We start from the raw sequence: 25,124 nt of genomic DNA on the forward strand, positions 1-25,124 counted from the left end.
TTTATAGATAAGAATTCATTTGTTTACATATTCACCTTAAATGAAGATCTGTGTGCATAAGACGTGTTTTATAAATTTTATTTCCTACCACTTTTGATAATTCGAACTCTCGATAAATCGAACTTTTTCTGGGTCCCTCCAACTTCGAATTATCGAGAGTCTGACTGTGGCGAACTATAGTGGCCAACTAATAAATGTGCAGGTACAACGATATGGGGCCACTTGAAGTGTACCAAACGCCAAAGAAACCTACCTGTCCGATTTTACTTGCGTGTCCGCTTTTCGGGTCTTCGCGTACATTTTTAGCCGTATCTCTGTAAAACAATCGATTTTGATTTCGTTTTCAATTTAGTTACATAGTGAAAGAGTTAATGAATAGAAATGTATATGTTCAAGGTCAATATTCGGTTCCGGGATTGCTCTAGGCTTGCGGAAAGACAGCAGACCATCTCATTTTTCGAGCGTCCGATTTTACTTGCAGCAGACTGTATCTAGAGCTATACGCGTGTTCATGGACTACATGGGAATGCAGCTTGCGAATCAATTGGTTGCCCTTAGCGACGACGTGTTCCAGCTGGTCGTGGAAGCTCAACTTGTCATCAAGCAGTCACGAACACAGCTTTTGCGCTTTTTGTGGGGATGTCGCTTCGCTTCGCAAGTGAAAGAGAGGGAATTTATTGCATGACACTTAGAAGGTGCCTTCTGATTATGCTTATGCCATACCACAGATTCGTACTCCACGATAAACCGTACTAACGAGCAGTACAGCATCTTTATGGAGATGGTATCGTCGAGCTCGCGCGTAAGCTGCCTCAGCTTGCCAATCAGCTGGTTGCCCTTAGCGACGACATGTTCCAGCTGGTCGTGGAAGCTCAACTTGTCATCAAGCAGTCACGAACACAGCTTTTGCGCTTTTTGTGGGGATGGCCCTCGCTTCGCAAGTGAAAGAGAGGGACTTTATTGCATGACACTTAGAAGGTGCCTTATGATTATGCTTATGATTATGTTTGAGAGTTTATATCCATGGGTTGTATTCCAGGATGTGACATGTCTGTTTTTACAAATAATTTTTTTATACAAAAACAGGAACAAGTATTAAAAAGTCAATTGATACTTTTCATTTCATTTGTACAAATAATCTACAATAGTAAATGTAAAAGGCTGCTTTTTGTCAATGTTTCCTTGAGTTGAAAATGTAGTTGCTATGGAGCTTACCTGAAAATTACACATGTGATACAAATATTGACGTAGTAGGAACAAAGTTATAATGAAACAAAATCGGTTCGAATCAGTTCATACATACATTCTTAATATTTTATTCTGCGTAACTTTAATTTTTCATCAATCCTCGAGCATCAGTTTGCTACTGTTTTACTCATTTGTCAAAAATAGTTCATTTAGCTTATCTTACACAATTCATTTGACTTAGGTCCTAATTCCTTTTTCGTTAGTGTTTTTTTCAGTTCCATTGATAAGCATCAGAATGTAGGCAAACTACTCAACTCGAATTTCCCACACAAGGCAATTGTACATTTTATCATATGACATATGAAGGGAAATTTACTTTAAATCAATCATTTAGAGCGAGAATTGAGATTAGAAAGCGTTTGTAATTTTGTTTGATTCGCCTTGGATGTCCTCGAAGCGGTAATTCAAAAATGGAAAGATTTTAGAGGATCTTGTTAACTAGTCGAGCCGGTTAAAATTCAGCATATTTTTCACACATTCAGCGGTCAAAATGGTTAATTTAGCAAAAGGTGGATACAGGCAATGCTTAGAGCCAATGGGCAAGTGCAATGACTTTCTACGATGAAATATTATATAATCTTGTTCCATACAAAACAGTAACTGTAGAGTGAAGCATTCAAACTACTGAATATTGACGTGGACTCCCGATTAAAAAGAAAACTGCTCGAATAGCTGCAACCATTGAACACGGTTTCTTAAGTACAGTTTATGACTCATTCATTTGGAAAGTTATTCGAAGAACGTAGTTTTAGTTTTTGCAGGTTAAACAGCTTATAAATACAGATTTTTGGGCCGCCTGAATTGCCTGAATTAATAGAAATGATAGGTTCGTTTTGAGTTTGAAACAGCACAGCAGTCAACACCCGAATAGGGAACGTAAAGGCAAAGAAGGCATGGACTGGTCTCTTGTCTGTTTCCGATTATACCAAAAAGGACATATTTTTATGTTTTTCTATTGTATTTGTAGAATAGAACTTGTTTACGTATCTGAAGTGAAGTTAAATAAATCTGAACGTTGATGCTTCGAACCACGCCATCGGAGCTGACTTGCACCGAATTGGAGAGAATGGTCCCGAACCGTTGGCCTTCTATTCAAAAAATCTAAGTAACACACTGAAGAAAGCCAGCGCGTACGACCGCGAGTTATACGCCATGTATGCTTCCGTGAAACACTTCAAGGACCTCCTTGAAGGTCGCGTTTTCTGTATTTTCACGGACCACAAACCACTGATCACAGCTTTCCTTCAGCGACCAGAACGGGCAAACCCAACTCAACAGCGTCGATTAAGCTTCATCAGCGAGTACACCACATGCTGAGCCGAATCGAATCTATCACAACGGATACGATCGATTATGAACAAATGGCGCAAGCACAACAAACAGACACCGAAACACAGACCTTTCTTAAAAATCCACCGAACACCACAACAGTGATGTAAAAAAACGTTTACTTACCAAATTCCAAATGCACCTTGTATTGCGGTATTTCCACTTCAACCGTCAGACCATTCGTTTCCGTTAACTTTAAGCATCAAGTCAAATATAAATCAAAGTACACAACACATCTCATCCTGGCGTACGAGCAACAACACACTCCGTGTCACAGCGTTTCGTATGGCTGTCAATCCGCAAGGACTGTGAGCAGTAGATTTGGAGATTTGGCGTGCCCGAAAAGATCACCACCGATCAAGACAGGCAGTACAAGTCGGGACTTTTCAAAAAGTTATCGGCACTCCACGGGATAAACCACTTGCGCACATCACCATACCATCCGCAAGCCAACGGACAAATCGAGCGCGTCCATAGGCAGTTAAAAGCAGCACTGGTTTGTGCCAACCAAAAAGCGTGGACAGAAGATCTTCCGATTGTCCTGCTTGGTATTAGATCAGCCCTAAAAGAAGACATCGGCGCAACAGCAGCCGAACTGGAACGATACTACGACTACCCGGACATTTTTTGATAGCAACACTCCAGAGTCAACAGCTTTATCGGATTACGAAGCCAAATTAAAATCTATTATGAATAATTTAAAACCTTCTAACACATCTAATCACAACACAAATAGACAGACATACGTCCAACCCAACCTGGTATCTTGCTCACACGTATTTGTTCGAGTCGAGTAGTATCCCTTACTCCTCCATACGACAGACCATATCCCATTTTAAAAAGGAAGGATAAAACCTACACCGTGGAAGTCAAAGGGAGAAAGACAGACATCTGCATCGACCGTCTGAAGGCCGCCTTTGTCTGTCTAGCATCCGAGCCTCGCACCACCAGTGGCACTATTACTCCACCCGCACCAGCACCAGCGGACACAGTGATGGACCAACAATCACCATACCGGACCCGATACGGCAGACAATCTTTCCACCAACAAAAATTTTAAAAGAAAGGGGGGAGTGATGTGGCGGGCTCAAGCCCTGCAACACATAGGATAAACATGCATCGACTGCACCGGCGGTCATGCATTCACGCGGTCATTCTAACAATGTTCATTTGACCTTAGTTCGTAAGTAGCACGTAATAAATACGCTCTCTTAACAACGGACCTTCAACGGAGTAAGTCGATCTCGCAGCTTATCCGAAAAATATCCGAAGCATCATCCCACAAATCGGATTCCAAAAATGTTCCTTAAATTATGAAGTTCATACGGCAGCGGGCTGTCGAAATATAAGGCAGCTGTATGCCCACTCTCTAGTTCAATTTAACAAAATCGTATCGTTGTAAAAACAATGGCTTGATCGGCTGCCACTAAGAAGGCGCTAGGGTCCCGGCGCCTCCAGCAGTAGTGGTGAGATGCTCACGTCGGAATCCTTAAGCGGTGATAACGCAATAATCTACCAAATGGTGCAATTGTTGCAGCAACAAGTGCCAATGGCAAGGCAAACGGACAGTCTGCATGAAAAGCCTAATAATCCATGGAACAAACAATCCATATTTCAAAACTCAGTTTAGCCCCGCTAGGCAATTTCGAGCAAATCGTCCTCAAAAACGTCCTCCATGACACAAACATCGAGCAGTTTTGTATGGTGAGGAGGACAAGGAGGACGATTGCTCGAAAAACGTCCTCCTTTTGTTTCATCCCCATACAAAAATGGAGGACGTTTGTTCGCGCGGAGGACGTTTTGAGAACGATATTTCGAGCTGCCTAGCGGGGCGGGAATCAAAGTAGAGTGTTAGAAAGCAACAAACATTTCGGCCGAAAAATAATCCTTTGCCGATCAGCGGCAATGGTTCCAACTTGGTGCCGCAGTTCACAATATAGAACAACAAAGAACAACATTGCAAACTCTTGTTTACGTTCCATTGAAGAAACCATGGTTATCGGGCCTCGTGTTAGCAACCATTGCTATTGCAGCTTATTTGGTGGTCTGGTTATCCAAACGGCGTCAGCACCGTAATGAAAACAACACTTTACCCACAGCGCATTTTTTGCTACCAGAACCCAAACCATGCGAGCCACTCAATCAAGCACCGGTAGAAGTTACATCGGAAGTGCTGGCTCCAACGGTAAACAAGGCAGAACCAAAGGAAACGGCACAGGCGAAGAGAGGTATAAACGCACAAAATGCAAAAACAGCTATGCAGGCACTTAGCGAGAAAGTACAGGTAAAAGAAATAGCATCCGATAAAATAGTCATTGAAGAAAAAACACTTCCGTCTGATGAGAACATGCCGATACAAGAATATTGTTCACACGAGAAATTTGATTTCCTGTCTGACTTCTCAAAGCAAAAACCGTTTCACGTGATGAACATACGATAACACCAGAAACACTTTGCAACGAAAAGTAGGAGGGAGAGGGAAGAAAGCAATGGTCAGGAAAGAACTATTAAATGGGATGCACGGGGTGAAAATGATTCAGAGTAAAAATGGATACCCTTAAGACCGCATACAACGCGCTGGAAGCGGAAGAAGGACCGAAGGACGACAGACGCTGGGGGAAGTATCCCGTCGCCAGGGAGGCGGAATATAAGGAGGCACTTGGAAACTTGATCGAACTCCTGCGGAACCACACGGAGCTGGAGCCATCGCCGATCCTAGTGGAGTCGGCAAGGCCGTATGCCGCCGGTTACATGCGTATCCGGCAGGCGTACGCCATAGTAGCGGACGAGGGCTACTCATTAATCAAATAATCCCTGGAGGGATTAAGAGAGGAACCGATGGAGAGAAGAGAGACCGAGGGAGTGAAAAAAAGACCTTTGAAGAAGAGAAGTAAAACAAATGAAGAAAAATGGAGTAGTTTGTTTGAAAAATGTAATACTTTGTTTAAAATTCATTTTACGAAAGAAAAATATAATCACAAGAAAGAAACAAAAATATTGTAGCATGTCTATGCTATACAGCACAAAATCCACCACCCCAGAAGTACCGCGTTTTTGCTGAGCGTGGAAAGCACAATGAACTCTCCGTTTCATAATCGAATGTTATGCACTAAGTCTCGAAAACAGCAAGATCAGATGACACCGCCACAAAACAAACAAAACCCATTTCGATAAAACCCCAACTCAGAACCAACAGAAAAACACCCAAAACTGCCCTCTATGCAAATTGATAGATCGACGCACCCAGCGATGCAGCGCAAACAAGTTGCGACACAATTGTGCGGGAGCATTGCACCTAAGTAATATGACCCATGGCAAGCCGGTGCATGAAAAACAGGGAACCAGCGGGTTTGGGCATTTGAGCCAAGTAAGCATGACCCACGGCGGGAACGATGCGCGCAAACGTTTTTTACCAACCAGCATTTATAGAACCGACAAACAAATTTTGTAAACTAGGTTAGCCTCAAAATCAACACTTATCCAACTACCTGTAAACTAGCCTTAAGAAACAGTATAAATAAATCGAAGCCGAATAGACAACAGAACTGTTCGGTGGACTCTGATCGGACGTGGTCGTAATGCCAATCGCGCATCCAGTAAACTAAAAATTCTGAGTTTTCATCTAAGTTCAGTCTACACGATGACATAAATCCTCCGTTTCGAACAGTGCGCGACCGCAAATGGTTTCACGCAGTATTCGTAGATAAATGGTGACCACGAGTTATGGATACCGTATATCCACCACATGGCGACCGTGATTTAAATCAGCAATCTACGGAGTGAAGTGATAAACTTTAAAAATTGGCAAAATGGGAGGAAAATCATCAAAACCGCAGGCTGATGTCGCTGGAACAAAAGACATTACAATTCTGCAAAATCAGGAAGTACACACAGAAATGCACGTAGCACATGAGCTCAAGCTCAACATTCTTTTGATTTTGGTGACAGCAATCATACTGATCCAGTGTTTAAAATATGCATACAAATTCTTTGTAAAAACCGCCAAAAAACAAGCATTAAAAATATACGAGCTTCAACGATAAACATTGAGTGAAAATAAGACTATAAGTGAAAACAATGTCCACACTATAAGCGTGAAAAGTGACGATAGTAATCGCAAATTTGAATTATAAAAATGGAACACACAGTGTATATATGAGGACGAAAAGCCAATGGGCAAAATAACTATGTGGTGCCTCATTTTTTTGCTCGGTTTAGGCACAATCGGAGGCGTGGCAGCGGTGCCTTGATGTGAAACGCGAGTTTGAAGAAACAATCTCGCGGAATAGAATGTTTGGGCACGATTTCTAGAACGGAAGACATTGCCGTCACACAAAAGTGCCAACGGTACAGTCGCCTGATCAACCGGTCGCCGCCCGTCGCCACCCCGGCCCCACCATCGCGATACATCGATGGCTCTCGGTACCACCATTCCACCGCCCAACATTCGTACCATCCCTCAGGTGGGACGTTCCTGGATTTATCTTAGCCGTTTCGCTCCGGACATGACGGATGAGGACGTCCGGACCCTGGTTACGACGCAGGTTGTGCGCAAATGTGATTGTGCGACGTTAGGTGCGACATGATCACGAATCCTCACGTCCACTTACCTTCGTGTCGTACCGACATGGGGTCCCCGTTCAACTGATTGGGACTGCGTTGTTACCAGCCACGGGGCCGCGGGGAATAGCTTTCCGCGAGTTTATCGACCGGCCTTCAGATGCACCTCAGCCGGTTTGGCGTCCGAGCCAGCACCCGTCACCACCGATGGTTCGACCGATCAACTCGCCTGATGCCGTTGATCAGCCTCCTGCTCGACGGAACGAACTGAACTTCACGGCTAATGTTGTTGCGTAGCGTGCACTGCCTTCGTCTGGTGTCGCATGTCAAATAAGACCCATCTCGACTGCGCTTCCTTCGACTCCTGCTCCGCACTTGCCCGCTGCTAGTAATACATACACCGTTGTCATCGAAACGGACGGACATTGTCGCACTGGTCCTCGTCAAGTCACCCGCTCTTCCGACTCCGTACTGGTTTATTACCAGAATGTGCGTGGAGTCTGGACGAAACTCGATGGCTTACGATTGGCTATTCTGGAACCCGTGAAGCGACCCAGCTGGCCCAACAGCTAGCCAACTCCAACCGTCTCCCACCTCAAGCCACCAACCGCCAGCCAAGATCGCCAACAAACATCGACGTCAGCAGAAAGAACACTCCGCAACCACGGAAGCTCGCTATGACACATCACGAACGCGCGCGGCGAAAGCGCAACGCGTCAGCAAAACCCAGCCAAGGTCGAAACCCGCCAACAAACATCGCGTTAGCAGAACACAGCCAAGGTCGGAACCCGCACAGCTCACATGGCTCAACGTTGCCGAAAAATCATTGTCAGCAGAATGCAGCGTCGCACCTACGACACACAGTCACCGAACGGTAGGATCGCGTAACAATGCCAACGGGCTTGATCTGGTTCTTCTTCTTCTTGGCGTAACGACCTCTTGGTCATGCCTGCCCGTTAAGGGCTTACGAGACTTGTTTCCCTGTTGTACGTGGATAGTCAGTCCTCTCGTACAGGGGAGGGTCCGGTCTCGGTTGGGATTCGAACCCTTGCCGTCGAGGTGCTGAGCCTCGGCGCTCATGGGCCGATTTTCTAACCGGCGCTACCGCTCGGCTGTCGCGGACCCCCTTTGCTTGATCTGGTTATGAGTTGTGTACAGCGGAAGAAGAAATGTTGATCGCGTAAGTTAAGATGTTGTTCAACCCAAGCACAGCTAATGGCAAAGCATCCCAGAGACATCACGGAAACCGAGGACTGTTTCCATCCGGGAATGCGGATGACGAAGCGGCGAAGTGAAAGCTTAGGTGCAATGATGACCAAGGGGAGAGGGCGGAGAGAAGAAGGGACAACAGGGATGACTTTAGTATATAAGAACAATCAACTGTTGAATAAAGGTTCGCAATTTTGACCTGGAGGTGCCAGGAGTAAGATCAACTCGCGCGTCGCGTTTCATTTGATGTCTTTTAAGTCCGCTAGTTGCAATCCTTTAAGTTTTCGCGAAGTTAAGGTGAAAGTCGTTAGGAGCCATTCTGCCTGGCCGCTCGACTTCCTGTTCAAACGCAAAGATGCAACGTAATCACAATCAAAGCCAAACGGGCATGTACGCATATTGTAACCTGATATTGTGTACCGATAATAAATTCAACCACGAAAAAACCAAAATAACTATGCGCAATAAACCGAATGTTAAAGAAGCAATGCATGCGTAGTTGGGAATGCGTGTTCCCACGCTTTCAAGTGCATACGCCCCTAGGTAGCATACGACTCGTCTCAATAACACCGCGAGATAATTCTCACGATTTCGGGTGCACATGCAATCGCGCCAATAAACAACATATTTAGTTCAAGGGCAAAAGAACGTTTAGAAACGCATTCAAATACAATGCATGGATTCCCACACTTTCAGGTAAAATAATGAACCCCAAGTTAGGCAAACGAACATGTTCGATCATGGTAGGCACGTGTAGGATCATATTAACCAAACTAACCAATCATAATTAAGTAAACAGGAAGTTAGCCAGACAGTAAATCGATATTAAATCTATAAACGACCAATCAAAATTCAGACAAACAAAAGTGTTAAATTCAAAATTATTTTCTCTATCAAAATTCTTAGAAATTCCGAACACGACCCGTGGGAACCCATTAGAAATAATCCAAAAAGAAATGTTAAACTTAAGGAAGAAATTGTACTATAAATAAAGGACCAAAGATTGATCGAACAAGTCTCAGTTCAGTAGAAGCCTCAGTTCACGACACTCAGTTCTGCAGAAACCTTGATATAGTGAAATCTCAGTTTAGAACTGAGCTAAGGCTCAGTTCCGTCCCCGTTCAAGGATGGAGTTACAGACAGCAAAGAAGTTATAGTGAAGAATAGACAAAAGGCACAGTTCGATCAGTTTAGGCAACTATAGAAACGAAACCACACTTGTGTTTTATTTCGGGACAAAGTCTCGAGAAGGAGGAACGATGGGTTTCTTACAGGTGCATAGTGATTAGTCCACTACGAGTAAAGGGCATTCTACAGGCAGCAGTGAGGCTGCTAATTGAAGTAACAGAAAGAAGATAATATATCATGGCAACCGTGATGCCGAAAGTTCACGTGTAGATATATTATCATAAGAAATAGGAGTGAAGAAAATATGTAATATATCAGGGCAACCGTGATGCCGGAAGTTCACGCGTAGATATATTATAATATTACATGGCGACCGTGACAATAATCTGCAGTCACGAGTGACAAAAAGGACGTGCAAGTATTAAGCAATGCTGGAGAATGGAGTAAATGAATAGTACGAAGCACTAAACATACAACAAACATGGTATAAAACAAACAAAATAAAAAGAAAAAGAAGACCATGAAAAGCTAAAAAGCAAAAACAAAATATTAATGGATGAGTGCATAATACGTAAAGAATTAAGAAAGTTGGAAGTTAATTCCGCATGCTTAATAAAAATGTGCATGTCAAGTCACAAACCAAGAATAACTGGAGATGCCTAAGTTAGTGTTATGAACACACTGGAATATCACACAGAGGCGCACCAACAACATGATTGGAAGTTATAGATACTGATTGTAATATGTGTACTACAGCTGTTGTTCGGCTTATGGAAAGTCTATAAAGCCATACTGAGAAAACAAACAATACGAGCAATAGTGGACCAAAGCGCGAGAGTGTGAATAGTGAACAAAGTGAAAAAAAACACCACAAAAATGCAGGAGCATCTGATGTTTAACTTTCTCATTGATGAGACCGAAAAACTTGTGGAAAGTGTACAAGTGCCAGAGATCAAGGAATTTCTTCAAACGATTTAAACCGGTACAAAGGAAACTGCTCACAATTATTGGCAGCAACAACCAGTGCTCTGCACACTTATTTTTCGGTTACTAAGAGTGATTTTGACAACAAAAACAATATTGGAGGAAGAAAGTGGATACGCAAGTGAAATGGAATGGGAAGATTAAGGCGTGTTATCGAGTGAACCCGTAACAAAAAAAAAGAACATAGTAACAATGGATGCATTATACGACTCGTTCACAAAAGACTTATACGACACGTTGGCAGTGTTAATAGACGAGGCCAGACTGTTATTAAGTGAAATTAACAATGAACAATTTAGAGACAGTTTAAGAGATGTTTTAATTGAAATCGAACAATTGTGGGCACAAAACGTTACCAACGAAAGGTTGGAATTCTACATTATGAGAACACACCTTTTCTCAAGGCAAGTGGAAAGGTATATCAGAACACAGAATGAGAAGGACAACGATAGCGGATACGAAGAAGGTGATTACCATTGGAACGATTAACGTAAAAAAAAAACAAAAAACAAAACGAATCAAATTGATATAAAAGAATGCAAAACGTGAACGGCCACCACAAACAAAAATAGCGTGAAACCTAAAAGATTCATACGTTCAAATCATTAAAAAAAAAATGCCAAGATTCCACTTCATCCAACAAGACACAAAGGCGCTGTGTCGCAAGACACAGTTCATGTGGATCCGTACGTGCCACCTAATTCTAGCGCTGGATGAGCAAAGACTGAAGGAGGTGTACTCGGCAGAGTTGGCCGACATAAGAAGAAACTTCGGCCTCATAACGGCGGAGGACATACACCCCCGGGGTGCAGCACAGATAATCCGCCGCCTAAAGGCGATAAAACACATCGGAAAAAGGCTGCTATAAATGTAGCTACTTATAGTACAAAACCAAAGTAACAAATCGTAATCTTCATTTCTCAGAAAAAAAACGGGTCTGAAAGAAAAACAAAGGGGGTGAAGATAACACTGAAAGAAAAGGAACCTTTTTACACGGAAGGAAAGAAACTGAAAGAACTCGAAAAGTGAAGGAACCTGAACTTTAACAAGTGCGACAGTGCTACGACGATGAAAAGAAAAACCCCAAAAGTGACGAACTTTGACAAGCGAGCAACAAGACAATGATGACAACAATCAAACATATGTCTACAAAGAAAACTACGCGATGCTGGCAACTGGTTATTCGGCAATGAGGACATCGCCCCTAGCAGCAAGCACAACTAAGCAATGATGATATCGCCCCTAGCAGTATAAACAACGAGGACATCGCCCCTAGCAGCATACGGACCTAAGAATGTAATACTCACAAGAGAGGGAGATAAATTAGGATATACACTTACAGAGGAAGAGTTAAACAAATGCCAAATGTTAGGAGAATTAAGAATTTCTAATGTGAACCGGGCCCCACAATCAATGGAAAATAGTTTAGACTGTTTCCCTGCTCGGCTGACCAACAGTAGCGCAGAAAGTTGCGCTAGTAAAGGAATCAGAATTGCACACGACATATGGATAGAAACATGGGTAGCCAACCAATGGATGTATTTTTCACCCAAGTTAGTTATTTTTACCACTATTATAAACCAGACCAACACCCAACAAAGAATCAAGGGGAGCGGAATAATACAACTAAACCGCGGTACATCCGTGCACACGCCTAGTATCGATATTCACTATAAGGAAGAATCGGATGCGGGAGAAGAGAGTACACTTACGCAAGAAACAATCAACATTCCAAGAATCAGTTTAGCGGGAATCGAAGTAGAGCGTGTGAAAGCATCAAACTTGTCGGCCGAAAAATACTCCTTTACTGACCAGCGACAATTGTTCCAACTCGGTGTTGCAGTTCACAATTTAGAACACCAAAGAACAACATTGCAAAATATTGTGTATGCACCACTGGAAAAACCCTGGGTAACGGGCCCCGTTTTGGCGACCATTGCTATTGCAGCGTATTTGGTGGCCTGGTTTTGCAAGCGGCGTCAGCGCCATAAAGTAAACAACACTTTACCCACAGTGCATTTTTTTCTACCAGTACCCGAACCGTGCGAACCATTTAATCAAGCGCCGGTAGAAGTTACATCGGAAGTACTGGCTCCAACCAGCGAGGCAAAACCAAAGGGTACTGCCCAGGCAAAGAGAGTGATAAAACACAAAAATGAAAGAACAACTATGCAAGCACCTAGTGAGAAAGAACAAGTAAAAGAATCAGCAACCACTAAAATAGTCATTGAAGAAAAAAACCTCCCGTCGAATGAGGACATTCAAACACGAGAATGTGAGTCTCGTGAGAACGGTGAGAAGTTAGACAGGAAACCAAAGCAAAAAATGTTTCAGGTGATGAATGTACGATAACATCAGAAACGCTTTGCAAGGAAAAGTAGGAGGGATAGGGAAGAACGTAATCGATTAGGAAGGAACTATCTAATGAGGAGCAAGAGGCGCAGATCATTCAGAAACAAAAGTACCATGGACACCCTCGAACGCGTTTACAACACCCTAGAAGCAGCAGAGGGTCCGAAGGATGACAGGCGTTTGGGAAAGTACCCCGTACCCACCGAGACGGAATACCGCGAGGCACTGGGAGAGGTGCTCGAACTCCTCCGGAACCACCCGGAGTTGGAGCCACCGAGGACCCTAGTGGAGTCGGCGAGACAATACGCCGCCGGATACATGCGTATCCGGCAGGCGTACGCGATTTTAGCGGACGACGGTTATCAGCTGATAACCAAATCCCTGGAGGGATAAAGAAGACGCCGCCCTGGAGAAGCACCACTAAGATCCCTGGAAGGAAAGAATCATAGAATAAATGTGGAAGACCATTGTTTTTGACCAAAAGATAAACAAAAGAAAAACCCTTTTTAATTATTAACTAAGAAAGAAAATAATGTAACTAAGAAAGAAAACAATACCAACTAAAAAAAAAGGAAAAAAAAATTATTATATATATCATAAAACTAATAATAATAATATTGATCATAAAAAAACATAAAAAAAATAAAAAAATTAAAAAATAAAAATAAAAAAAATATATGGAGAAACGAAAAGGTACAATTAAATTGAAAAATTCGAATTTGAAAAAAATTGAAAGAAAATAAGAAGGGCGCAAACTAGAGGAAATTAAAGTTCACTAACTACCACTAGGTTCTAGGAAAGAAGATTCAAAGGGGTGTTCGCATAGAGAATATTGTAGTTATAAATATTCTTCTCAAACGAGGAATCATGAACTAAGTTTAGGGTAATGAATGAGGTAGAAAAACAAAAACACAAAACAGAAGATAGACATCCTCCCCTAAAGAGAGATTAAGGTAATGAAGAGGCAGAGAAAATAAGATTACATACCGCTCAAACATAGCGAAGGAGCCAAAGATGCTCATATAGGGATAGTTAGGGACAGTAGGACGCGAAATGAAAACACAAATGAGCCAAAGATGCTCAAGTAGGGATAGTTAGGGACCGAGATGCTTAAATCCTAGGGAAACGAACAGGCTCGAAACAAGGAATGTCTTAGTGATGGGTTCAACTCCCAGAGCCATTCGATACCCATAGTTGATTAACATCGGATAGAAATCTTAAATCTTAAATACCGCAAATAGCGAAGGAGCCAACAATGCTCAGTTAGGAATATTTAGGAACAGCGCATAAATCCTAGGGAATCGAACAGGCTCTAATTAACGATTGTCTTAGTGATGGGTTCAACTCCCAGAGCCATTCGATACCCATAGTAGATTAGCGTACGATAGGGATAGAAAAATGCTTAAATCCTAGGAAGCTGAACGGGTTCGAATACCAAGGAACGTATAAGTGGGTGCAACTCCCGGAACCCCTTCCTAGTCGAGTAGCATGAGGCAGAATAAGTAAGATACCGCTCAAAATAGCGAAGGAGCGATCGTTGCTCAGTATTATAGGAAGGAGGGCAAACCACGGACACCCACCAATAGAATAGTTTCAGAAAAGCAAAAAAATAAGAACTTAGAATAACAAAACCGCGATAGAACGCGAAGGACCAAATACATTGTAATCTTACAGTAAGAAGAAACCGACAAAATGCAGAATTGTCATTATATTATTAATATGGTACCTTAGTATTAAGCAACGTGAGGTGATTTGCCGCCGTCATTAAAGGGCAGGACTTCCCCGAAAGCCCCAACGTACGCTACCACAAAAGCGCAATCTGACTCTCGACAATCTGGAAACGTATGCAGCCGGAATTGTAGAAGACGGGCTACACAATATTCCTTGAAGGACGCTTGAAGGAAGATCACGACGCATCACGACGAACAGTGCATCGGTAGCTGAAGCCCAACGAAGGACGACTTGGACCATCCCTGTACAGCAGCGCTAGAACTCTCTCTCCAAGACCGTTCTCGAGCTCGAATAAGTGTGGGGGGATGCAGCGACCCACAGGACCTGACTACAGCTAAAACCAGCCGTGTCGCTAGGCACCGCCGTGCAGCTAGCTCAGATCTTTCTCTTCTAGATAGATCTTTGAGCTCGAGTGTAAGTAAGTGTGGGGGGATGAAGCGACCCAGCTGGCCCAACAGCTAGCCAACTCCAACCGTCTCCCACCTCAAGCCACCAACCGCCAGCCAAGATCGCCAACAAACATCGACGCCAGCAGAGAGAACACTCCGCAACCACGGAAGCTCGCTGGGCATGACACATCGCGAAAGCGCAAACATCGCGTCAGCAGAACACAGCCAAGGTCGGAACCCGCACAGCTCGCATGGCTCAGCGTGGCCGAAAACCCATTGTCAGCAGAATGCAGCGTCGCACCTACGACACGCAAGCACCGATCGGTAGGATCGCATAACAATGACAACGAGCTCGGCCTGGTTACGAGTTGACCTGATTACGTGTTGAGTACAACGGAAGAAGAAATGTTGATCGCGGAAGTTAAGATGTTGTTCAACCCAAGCACAGCTGATGACAAAACATCATAGAGGCATCGCGGAAACCGAGGAATGTTTTCCATTCTGGAATGCGGAAGACGAAGCGGCGAAGTTGAGGCTTAGGTGAGGTGATGACCAGGGGAAGGAGGCGGAGAGCTGATGGGACAACAGGGATGGCTTTAGTATATAAGAACAATCAACTGTTGAATAAAGGTTCGCAATTTTGACCTGGAGGGGCCAGGAGTAAGATCAACTCGCGCGTCGCGTTTTATTTGAGGTCTTTTAAGTCCGCTAGTTGCAATCCTTTAAGTTTTAGCGACGTAAGGTGAAAGTCGTTAGGAGCTATTCTGCCTGGCCGCTCGACTTTCTGTTCACAACGCCCATCGAAGCAAAACCAGCGCAACCCGTAAGTGCAGCGCGACCACGCGAAAACAATAACAAGTAACATGACCGCCGCCAACGCCTCGCGCAGAAGAACTTACAATAACATAAACATCCAAAGTGAAAGAACCACCAGGTGAAATCGAGCGCATAACGATGCGACATGTAACATGTGTAACATAACATAACATAACATACATACATAACAGACCGAAGTGCAAGTAGGGCAATTCAAATTTAACCAATCGGGAAACCAAATGATGTCAACTAATCCATTTGTACGAACCGACTAATTAGTATAACATAAAGAACGAACGAAAGAAGGAAGCCTAGTCTGATCGTTGCGCTGCTAGAAAAACCAAGCCTCGTTCATTCCAACATCAACACAGTTCGACGATGCGCGCCTCCAATAAGCGACCCTCCACACTGCAATCCAGTGAAAGGTTTTTAGGAACATTCCACACAAGTTACGAACCATGCGGAACACATCCAACTGCCCGTGAAGCTATTCGAAACGAAGGCACCCTATATGTGATAACAAGTGAGTGCCCGAGAATTGCCAAACGAACAATCTGCGAAACATCAAAGCTGTAAAACATCTCCAGTAACCACTACGTTGACAACATCCTCAACGAAAAACACGGAGAATACTCCTACGAGATTGCAGAAACTAACATGCCGATAGTGGAAATGGTATAAGGTATCTTAGTGCTTAACGAAGCGAACGACACCATGAGGAAGCAGATCGATGGCTCAATGGTTCCTACCTAATCAAATACCAGAATTGCTCGGCCTTACTTAAGGCTTAAGGAAACAACAATCCAACTGTTTTTTTTATAGTGTGATCCGATCTGGCCTGCCATCGACCGAGGGCTACCGACGCAGCAACACGCGCATACCGAACACCTACCGGCGCACCGTAGGTTACGGAAATCCACTACGAGTTATCAGTGACAAAGGAGCCGCGTCCACATCACTCGGTTTTGAAGGGTACATGTGGAGGTGACGAGGCATCGACCAAGTAGAACGGGTTAATCATGTCATCATCGAAATGTTGGTCAAACTGAAGATCGATTGTCCTAAGTAATGTTACCAACATGTTCCCAATATTCAACAATGGATGCATGCGAGTGACGACGATTGACGAATGTAAAGCGACCGACCCAGCTGGTCCACCACCCTGCCTCCTCCAGTCCTTCCCGACCGAAGCCTATAAACACCAGCTCTTCCCGTCCCCACGGAGAAATTCAACCAACTATGGGAAACACGACGTATTATCGCAATACTCCGAACCCGCGCAACCGCCACCCCCACCCGCGCCACACAAACATCGACCAACGCAACCCAAAGCACGAAAACACGGTGTCAGCAAAACCCTGGAAGTCAGCGGCTGTCCCCACCACCACGCAGCAGCAGCAGCTAGCGAGCCGTGCGTGGAAGGCAGAATCGTCATCACGGAAGTCGGACCACGCGTCAGCAAAACGGTTACATCGGGTTACATCGTGTGCGCATCAAAGCCACGTGTCAGCCAAACACTGAAGATCGCGAACACCGATTTAGCGATGCATCAACGCGCGCATGTATGCACCCAAAGCACGGAACCCCAACAGCAGCGATTCGGGTTACATCGAGGAATGCGTCGCTTAGGCTGGGATTCTGGCCGAACAGGTTAATTACTGTCGAAACATGTGTATCGGCGATCGATGGAAATCAAATTAAGGCAATGCTGCATCAGCTGATTTCCTTTCGAAACGTGGGAAGCGCTGCGGTGGCGGTTCGGGCAAATCGGGGACGTTTTGGTAGGGCTGAGCAGCGGAAGGCGGGTATCGACCCAGCGGGGGTTCGCGAAATAGTATATAAGTAACCAACATTTTATAATAAAGGCCGACAGTTCTGACCTGGAAGTGCCAGGGAGATCAAGATCTCTGCGTTTGGAAGTCCGCTTCGTGCATAATAGTTAACGTTTAAGGTAATCGGTAGGAAGCCATTGAGCCTGGCCACTCGGTGCCCCTCAAATGAACGAATAAAGTAACACCCTTCTAGGCCATGTTCGGTGTTCCTATGCGTCAAAAGGATGATCCACGTCTAGGAGAAATAATGGAATTCGAATAACAACATTTAATGAACAACAACGCGAATTGAGAGCCATCTGCAAAATTGAGATATAGAAAGCATCAAAAGAACACACTATCACACAATCGTAGGCAAAAAAAGGATCGATATGAAGTTGACAAAATAAATGGAGAAGAGTCGAATAAAACGGAAACAGCTGTAAGCCATATGAAAAGATACCAAATGTATATCTTCCGGGTCGGAAGAGAAAAATCATGAAAGGCCGTGCGGGTGGGTTTATTTTAAAAATTGCTTATAAGATAAGTATAGATCTTTCGGGATGGAAGAAATTATCAGCAAAGGCCGTGTGAGTTGAGTGAAAAGAAAAGATGACATTGAAATTGAAGTAAACATTGTAACAGAGAAAGATTATAGTATAAAAAAGAATGATCAGTCCTCCTACCAAAGATAAAGCCCGATGCTTCCCAACGTTCCGTATCGTGTATTCCGGAAACACATTAAGTGTTTTCATGCTGTCCGGTCAGCAGAATCCGCCCGTGACTCATTTGTGCGATAAAATTTTAAGCGTTTAAGGTTCGCTTCATGCTGTCCAGTCCATCACCTCCACCATCTATCACATGGCGACCGTGACGGGAATTGGTGCGCGTACTAAGTAAGAATGAGTGAAGTGACTTAAAGATTCGAATCATCGTGATGATTGTTCAGTCTGTTTCAAATCTCAAAAAGAGTTGTTATTTTCATCACTAATTGATACCATCACTGAAGAAGAAAAAATCGCGGAACAAACATTCTGTACTGGCAAAAGAATTCTGGTCGTGGATATCAAAACAACTCGAACCAAAGAAATCAGTATGCCTACGTTGCAGAAGCAACTGAAACTCAGCAAGATCATACCAATAACCAATAAGGAGAATTGGGGCAGCTCACACAGTAAGCGTAACTGTCTCGTAATATCGTAAACATTGAATTAAAATTTTCGTACAATAGGTGTACCCTGTTGGTAGACACTGGTGAAACGATGCAATCTTGCTTGCATTGCGTTTCGGTCACGGGTCAGTGTACGCTTGGAACCGGGCGTTATCAACAGCGCAGCCCATCGATCACCGTTGGCGGAACGCCTTCGCCAAATGAGTTAGTTCAGCGTAGGGAAAAAAAGAAGATCTAAGGAAAGACGCCCTCCGACTACACGATACGACTCCCTCCGAAAGTCAGCCCGCTACATCTGGTGACAGCGGAAAAACTGCTACAAAGTAGTCGGAACGCCGTTGGTAAGTAAGAGGTAAGTATAAGTAACCATTTAAGTTGGGAAATCCGAAAAAGTGTTTAACACTAGAACTACCGGAACAGTCATTTTGACTGGTCAGGTACTTTTTTAATCACATTTATTTCTTAAATTTGAACAATTCTACCAAATGTTAATGCATGACTTTCACACATTCGATGGAATCTTTATTTTGCTAAAGTTTCACGGTAGTTCTAGTGTTAAGTATAAGATTAAGTTGTGTACTTTAGCCTAAGCCAAGTGAAAAGTGTTTGGCACATTTATTCTCGTTACAAGCCGAGTAATTCTTTGCAAGCGTCGAAAGAGCAGTATACACATAAGTGCTTAAGCTGGAATTTTTCAATCAAAGCAAAGTTATTGACCTGGTTTTGAACATTAAAAAAATTGTGTTCGTATTTCCCACGGAGGAAGCCATCAAGTGTATTCCGTAGTTCAATGGAGCTCCGAAGGAACTGAACAAGTTCCTATATCTGGCGGAGATGTTCGCCAAGACAATACCGATTGGAGATTCAGAAGAACCTCTGATTCAGGTAGAAATGCTCAAGCTGGTAGGGAAAGCAGCTGAGCAGTTTAACAGAGTTTCCGCAAAGTTATGAGAGGATGTAAAATCTAACCTCGTCCTCGATTTGGTAAAATTTGAAGAACTTTTCGAGCAAGTGGAAACTTTGCAACAAGGTAAGCAAGAAAGTTGAACAAAATAAAAATATTTAGAAGTATACTGGGAATAATATGACGAACGAGTCATGTGGGCCACGCAATTTACGGGTTCATTTTTTGGCAGGGTTGAAGGACCAAATTTTAAAGACCTTGGCAACAACCCAAGCTTCCATGCCATTGGACGACTTGTTGGAGTTCCTTGTGAAGCGACCCAGCTTGTCCAACAGCTAGCCCCAACCGTCTTCCACCTCAAGCCACCAACCGCCAGCCAAGATCGCCAACAAACATCGACGTCAGCAGAGAGAACACTCCGCAACCACGGAAGCTCGCCGGGCATGACACATCGCGAACGCGCGCGGCGAAAACGCAAACATCGCGTCAACAGAACCTAGCCAAGGTCGAAAACCGCCAGCAAACATCGCGTCAGCAGAACACAGCCAAGGTCGGAACCCGCACAGCTCGCATGGCTCATCGTGCCGAAAACCCATCGTCAGCAGAATTCAGCGGCGCACCTACGACACCGTCACCTAACGGTAGGATCGCGTAACAATGACAACTTTACTTGAGCTTGACCTGGTTATGAGTTGTGTACAGCGGAAGAAGAAATGTTGATCGCGGAAGTTAAGATGTTCGGCCCTATTCCGGGGAACGGTCGTTCCCGGGAAGGGTCGTTCCCGACGATTTGACAGTATAACAGAAGGCGTTACAGTAGGCGGTATTTTTACAGCCGAAATCAATCGTGTCGTTTGTTTACTGTAGTTTGTTTACTTTTGAATTTGGATTTGTGAGATTACAATTGCTCGAAACATGAATTTTATTCATTTTCCTATCATAAATGATGCTGAAAACATCAGAAAATTAAATATGTATCGGCGAAAGCTTCGGTTAAACTCGAATCCAAAACAGCTTTCTGATACAATGTAGGTAACGAAAAGAATTTCATTTGGACCATGAATGTAACCTATTTACATTTCAGGTTTCAACAAAACTTTAGGATATCCAAAGATATTTTCATGGATATTGTGTCCTTGATTGGACCCCACATAGCCGCTCGGACCGATTATGGTTTGACGGAGGAACAAAAATTAGCAGCTTGTTTGCGGTACTTTGGTGAAGGAAGATATCAGCATGGAACTGGAAAAGATTTCCATGTTGCAATGGCGCAGTCAACGTTCTCGAAGGTGCTACGTGATGTACTTCCACCAATGCAATCCCTTTTGGGCGACTGGATAAAATTAATTATGACCGAAGAAGAACGAATTGAGGCTAAGGAATATTTTTTCCAAAAGAGTGGCCTTCCTGATGTGGTGATGTGTGTAGATGGAACACACATCAAAATAAAAAAACCTAAGCTACGGCCATTGCAGTATATGAACCGAAAAAAATTTTACAGCATAAATGCTATGATAGTAAGTATAACGATATATGATATTATATGAGCTTTTATCGAAAATTTTAATATTTCCAGGTATGCGATCATAAAAACCGAATTCGAGCAATCGATGCCCGGTTTGCTGGGTCGCATCATGACGCACACATTTGGAGGGTTAGTCCAATAAGCAAGCATTTTATGGATCGACACAGAAATGGATTCAACGATAAATTGCTAGGTACATTTATAACAAGAAGTTGTGAAGAATGTTATTAACTGATTGTCTTTTTGATCCAGAGCCTTACAGGGATCCAGATTCAGGGTCTCCAGAATCTGAATTTAATAGGAAGCATTCGTCTGGACGTATGATAGTGGAGAGGACAATCGGTTTGCTCAAGAGTAGATTTAGATGCTTGTTAGGAGTAGATGGAATATTAAATTATGAACCGCAAAAATGTGCACAAATTATTAATGTATGTTGTGCTTTACACAACATATGTGTTGAAAATAATATAGAATGGAACCTCCATTTCCAATCTTTACTAGAAGATGTGGGAAATGATTCCGATTAAAAAATAATCGAAAAAACAAACATTTACTGTTTTTGTCTTTTTATTTCTAGTTCTTCCCGTTTCAAGGCAATTTTCTTGTTAGCTATTTCTATTTCTAATTCAATTTTTTTTTCTTCTAGTACTTTGTAGTACTCGATCCTATCTTTTTCGAGAGCTAGCCTCTCCTTTTCTATTTTCTTCTTCCACTCAAATTTTTCCTTTTCCAAGTTCAACTGTTTTTCAATAAGATCATTTTTTCGAGCCATAAGGCTATTATATTTTCGCTGCTCAAATAATTGCAGCTCGGCTATTGACCGTTTTTTCGGCCTAGCTGCACCTATTTGCCGCAATGATAGGGGCGTTTGTCCACGTGTTGGCGTCGAAGCAGGTGTTGACGGATCCACCGATGGTTCCATCGTTGGTTGTATCGATGGATCCGCAGATGGTTCCACCGATGGTTCCACCGTTGGATCCACCACTGGTTCAGGCGATGGTGCAGGGGTTGCTGATTGGGAAAAACCCATTCCCATTACTGGAACATCAGCGTTCCCAATTACAACCTTTTTCAAATCCAATATCGCGATGGCCTGCTCCTCGAGCTGCGAAAATGCCTTGATCGAACAAGGCCCTCCGCCGGTTGATTGGTACTCGCGATTGTTGTGGGCGAGCTTCTTTTTAAGGCCATATTTATAGCCTTGCCAAGCCTGGAACGAAGTAAAAACATTCATGGGTTAATTGATATGGGTAATATTTTGTTTGATATAACACGCTTACCCTTTTCCACCCGGTTCCATCTTTCGATGGAGGACCAAGGGGGTTTAATTTGCCTGCTACGGCGTTCCAAAATGTTGGACTTCCCACGCACTTATCCTGCGCAACGTCGGGATTGTCCTCTATGAGCAAAAGAAGTTCCCTGGGGTGAATTGGGTCTTCGTAATACCCTTACGTTTATTCTAAAAAATAAAGAATTGTATTAGGATAACTGAATAATAACTGAACTTTTTTTTTAAATAAATCAATTACCTCCATTATTAATTCCTTGACAATTTATTAATTAATCAAAACAATTTCACACAGCTCAAACAATCCACACTAGTCCGTGCTCCACTTGCTACTGAACCGGTACCTGTACGGCTCACGCAAATTTGAACGAAATACATGAACTTACCATTCATGAAAATCACATTGCATTGCATTGGTTGCCATAGAAACAAGCGCGCTTGAGGGAATGGTCGGATCGTTATAGCCACCAGGTTAACTGAGGAAACCCACCTGGGGCAGATAGCCTGAAGAAACCTGCTGGCCTGGAGAAGGATAAACTGTTTTTTCGTAACGGTTTTACAATTTGCACATACACATGCTTTTTTTGCCGATTTTTCGATCTGCCATTATTCTAAGGTTGTCTTAGAGTGCTACAGGGCCAATAAGACCCACTTTGTACCAAACTCAAATTTCTCAGAGTTTCGCCCCATCGAAAAATACTGGGCAATCACAAAACTTCATCTAAGACGAAGTGATGGAACAGTTAGAGATGTTCTTGGCACGAGAAAGTGGACGGAGGTTGCGAGAGGTGTCTCATTCCATGATATGGGCGCTAATGTAGGAACCAAACAACAAAATACGCGAATTTAAAAGAACATGTAACAATTAAATAGTAAAAACCTATTTTTATAACAAACGTCATGAATAACTGTACAAAAGAAAAATACTCATAATTTTTTTTTTTGCTTTTTATAATGGGTTCTCGGCCTTGTCACTCTTTCAGCCGGCGCTCCAGTTTTAATTTCCGGGTGGCGTCACTAGAAGCACCACAGCAGCGCGCTTTCCTTGGTTCAATTTACTTATGGTCACACTTTAAGATATGTTATAAGATCCCACACAAGCTAATTAAGCCGAGTAAGATAAATGGAGAAGAGTATCATTTACCAAACTAAAACAAGGCCATTGGTGTTGCTCATTCTTTGTATGTTGTTCGGTATCCAATCTAGCAAAGAAAACTGGAATTATTAAGCCACATCGAAAAGATAGTGGAATTTAGTGGGTAATCAACCTGAATTTTGTGGAAACCCAGTTCAGTAACTTTCTATAATCGGGTTTTTTTTTGGGTTGGGGGGTGGGTTATATATCGAATTTTAGTAGTGTTACAACGCATCTCTCAAAGCGACCTCTTAGTGTCCTATAGTTCTTCTTTTCTGACTGGTATTTTTGAGAATAGCTATAAGTCTTGGAGTCAGGCATCCTATTGAGCCATTGCTCTTCCAACCAGTATGAGGTTTTGAGTAGATGCAGCAAATCTACTGCATTCTCTTCACTAGATTGTAATGCCTTTTATCAGGTTAAGGTTTTGGTGACCAACAGTTCCTCTTGGCCTGATAGCTTAGATAATAATTAGAACTTGGATTTTGTTGTTACCATTCAACCATAATCATCTCATATGGCATTAGAATAACCTGGATAGGAATTAGCCATTCACAGTTTGATACGGCTTCATTATTGGGCTTTGATTCACTAAATTTACCGCATCTTTTTCCCGGGAACGTTAGTATCTAGGAGCAAAACTAAACTAACTAAAATGTACAAAAAGTAAACCCCCATTAATAGTTTTTGGTCTAAACTGGTAGGAGGTTGTGGATGTGGAGGTTGAAATTTTTTGAAACCACAAATAAATAAACTTAATGAATTTTTAAAATTATAACTTATAGATAATATTTTGGGAAACACCCTCAAGTATCTTTACTGAAAATTTCAAATCGATCCGACATCTAAATAAAAAGATATGAGGTCTGAAGTAGAGGAAAACGGAATCTCCCTTACAAATTTATAGACTACACAGGTTGACCGGTTGAACGAGTAAGGGGTATCAATCGAAAAATGAAAATGAAAATTAGTTAAACTCCTTTGAAAAATTTTTTTCTTTGGCAAAACGATAGAAAATTAATTTTTCTAGTCATTCTTAAAGTTTCATGCCGATACGACAATCCAATCAAAAGTTATGTGGAAATAAATCTCCAAAAACTACCCGGGTAGACGATTGAACGGATGCTCAAAGAGCAGCAAAAATTTTCCCCATACAATGCGGGAACGACCGTTCCCGCGTATAACAGTTTAACTCTGGCGTAGAACAGAAAACGAACGTTTTTAAAAAAATTGACAGTTAAACGTAAACAAACTACGGGAACGACCCTTCCCGGGAACGACCGTTCCCCGGAATAGGGCCGGTTGTTCAACCCAAGCACAGCTGATGACAAAGCATCGCAGAAGCATCGCGGAAACCGAGGAATGTTTTCCATTCTGGAATGCGGATAACGAAGCGGCGAAGTTGAGGCTTAGGCGAGGTGATGACCAAGGGAAGAGGGCGGAGAGCTGATGGGACAACAGGGATGACTTTAGTATATAAGAACAATCAACTGTTAAATAAAGGTTCGCAATTTTGACCTGGAGGTGCCAGGAGTAAGATCAAC

The 25,124-nt window shown here is 43.0% G+C and overlaps 1 protein-coding gene across 1 annotated transcript; it reads left to right on the forward strand.

The window, feature by feature from the left end:
- The first annotated feature begins 6,989 nt into the window (after window positions 1-6,989).
- LOC131285221 (putative nuclease HARBI1) lies at window positions 6,990-21,684 on the forward strand. Its single transcript, XM_058314077.1, has 4 exons — window positions 6,990-7,147; window positions 20,717-21,149; window positions 21,209-21,368; window positions 21,410-21,684. The coding sequence occupies exons 1-4, from the start codon at window positions 6,990-6,992 to the stop codon at window positions 21,682-21,684; spliced, it is 1,026 nt and encodes a 341-aa protein (XP_058170060.1).
- The last annotated feature ends 3,440 nt before the right edge of the window (window positions 21,685-25,124 follow it).

This window comes from Anopheles ziemanni, chromosome 3 (genome assembly GCF_943734765.1).
Source record: "Anopheles ziemanni chromosome 3, idAnoZiCoDA_A2_x.2, whole genome shotgun sequence".
Classification (NCBI taxonomy): Eukaryota; Metazoa; Arthropoda; class Insecta; order Diptera; family Culicidae; genus Anopheles; species Anopheles ziemanni.

Bases quoted from the DNA above. Each gene is read 5' to 3' on its own strand.
- LOC131285221 (XM_058314077.1), top strand. From the start codon at position 6,990: ATGGCTCTCGGTACCACCATTCCACCGCCCAACATTCGTACCATCCCT. The intron at 7,148-20,716 runs GTTAGGTGCGAC...TTTACATTTCAG, and splicing joins CGCAAATGTGATTGTGCGAC to GTTTCAACAAAACTTTAGGA. The intron at 21,369-21,409 runs GTTGTGAAGAAT...TTTTTGATCCAG, and splicing joins AGGTACATTTATAACAAGAA to AGCCTTACAGGGATCCAGAT.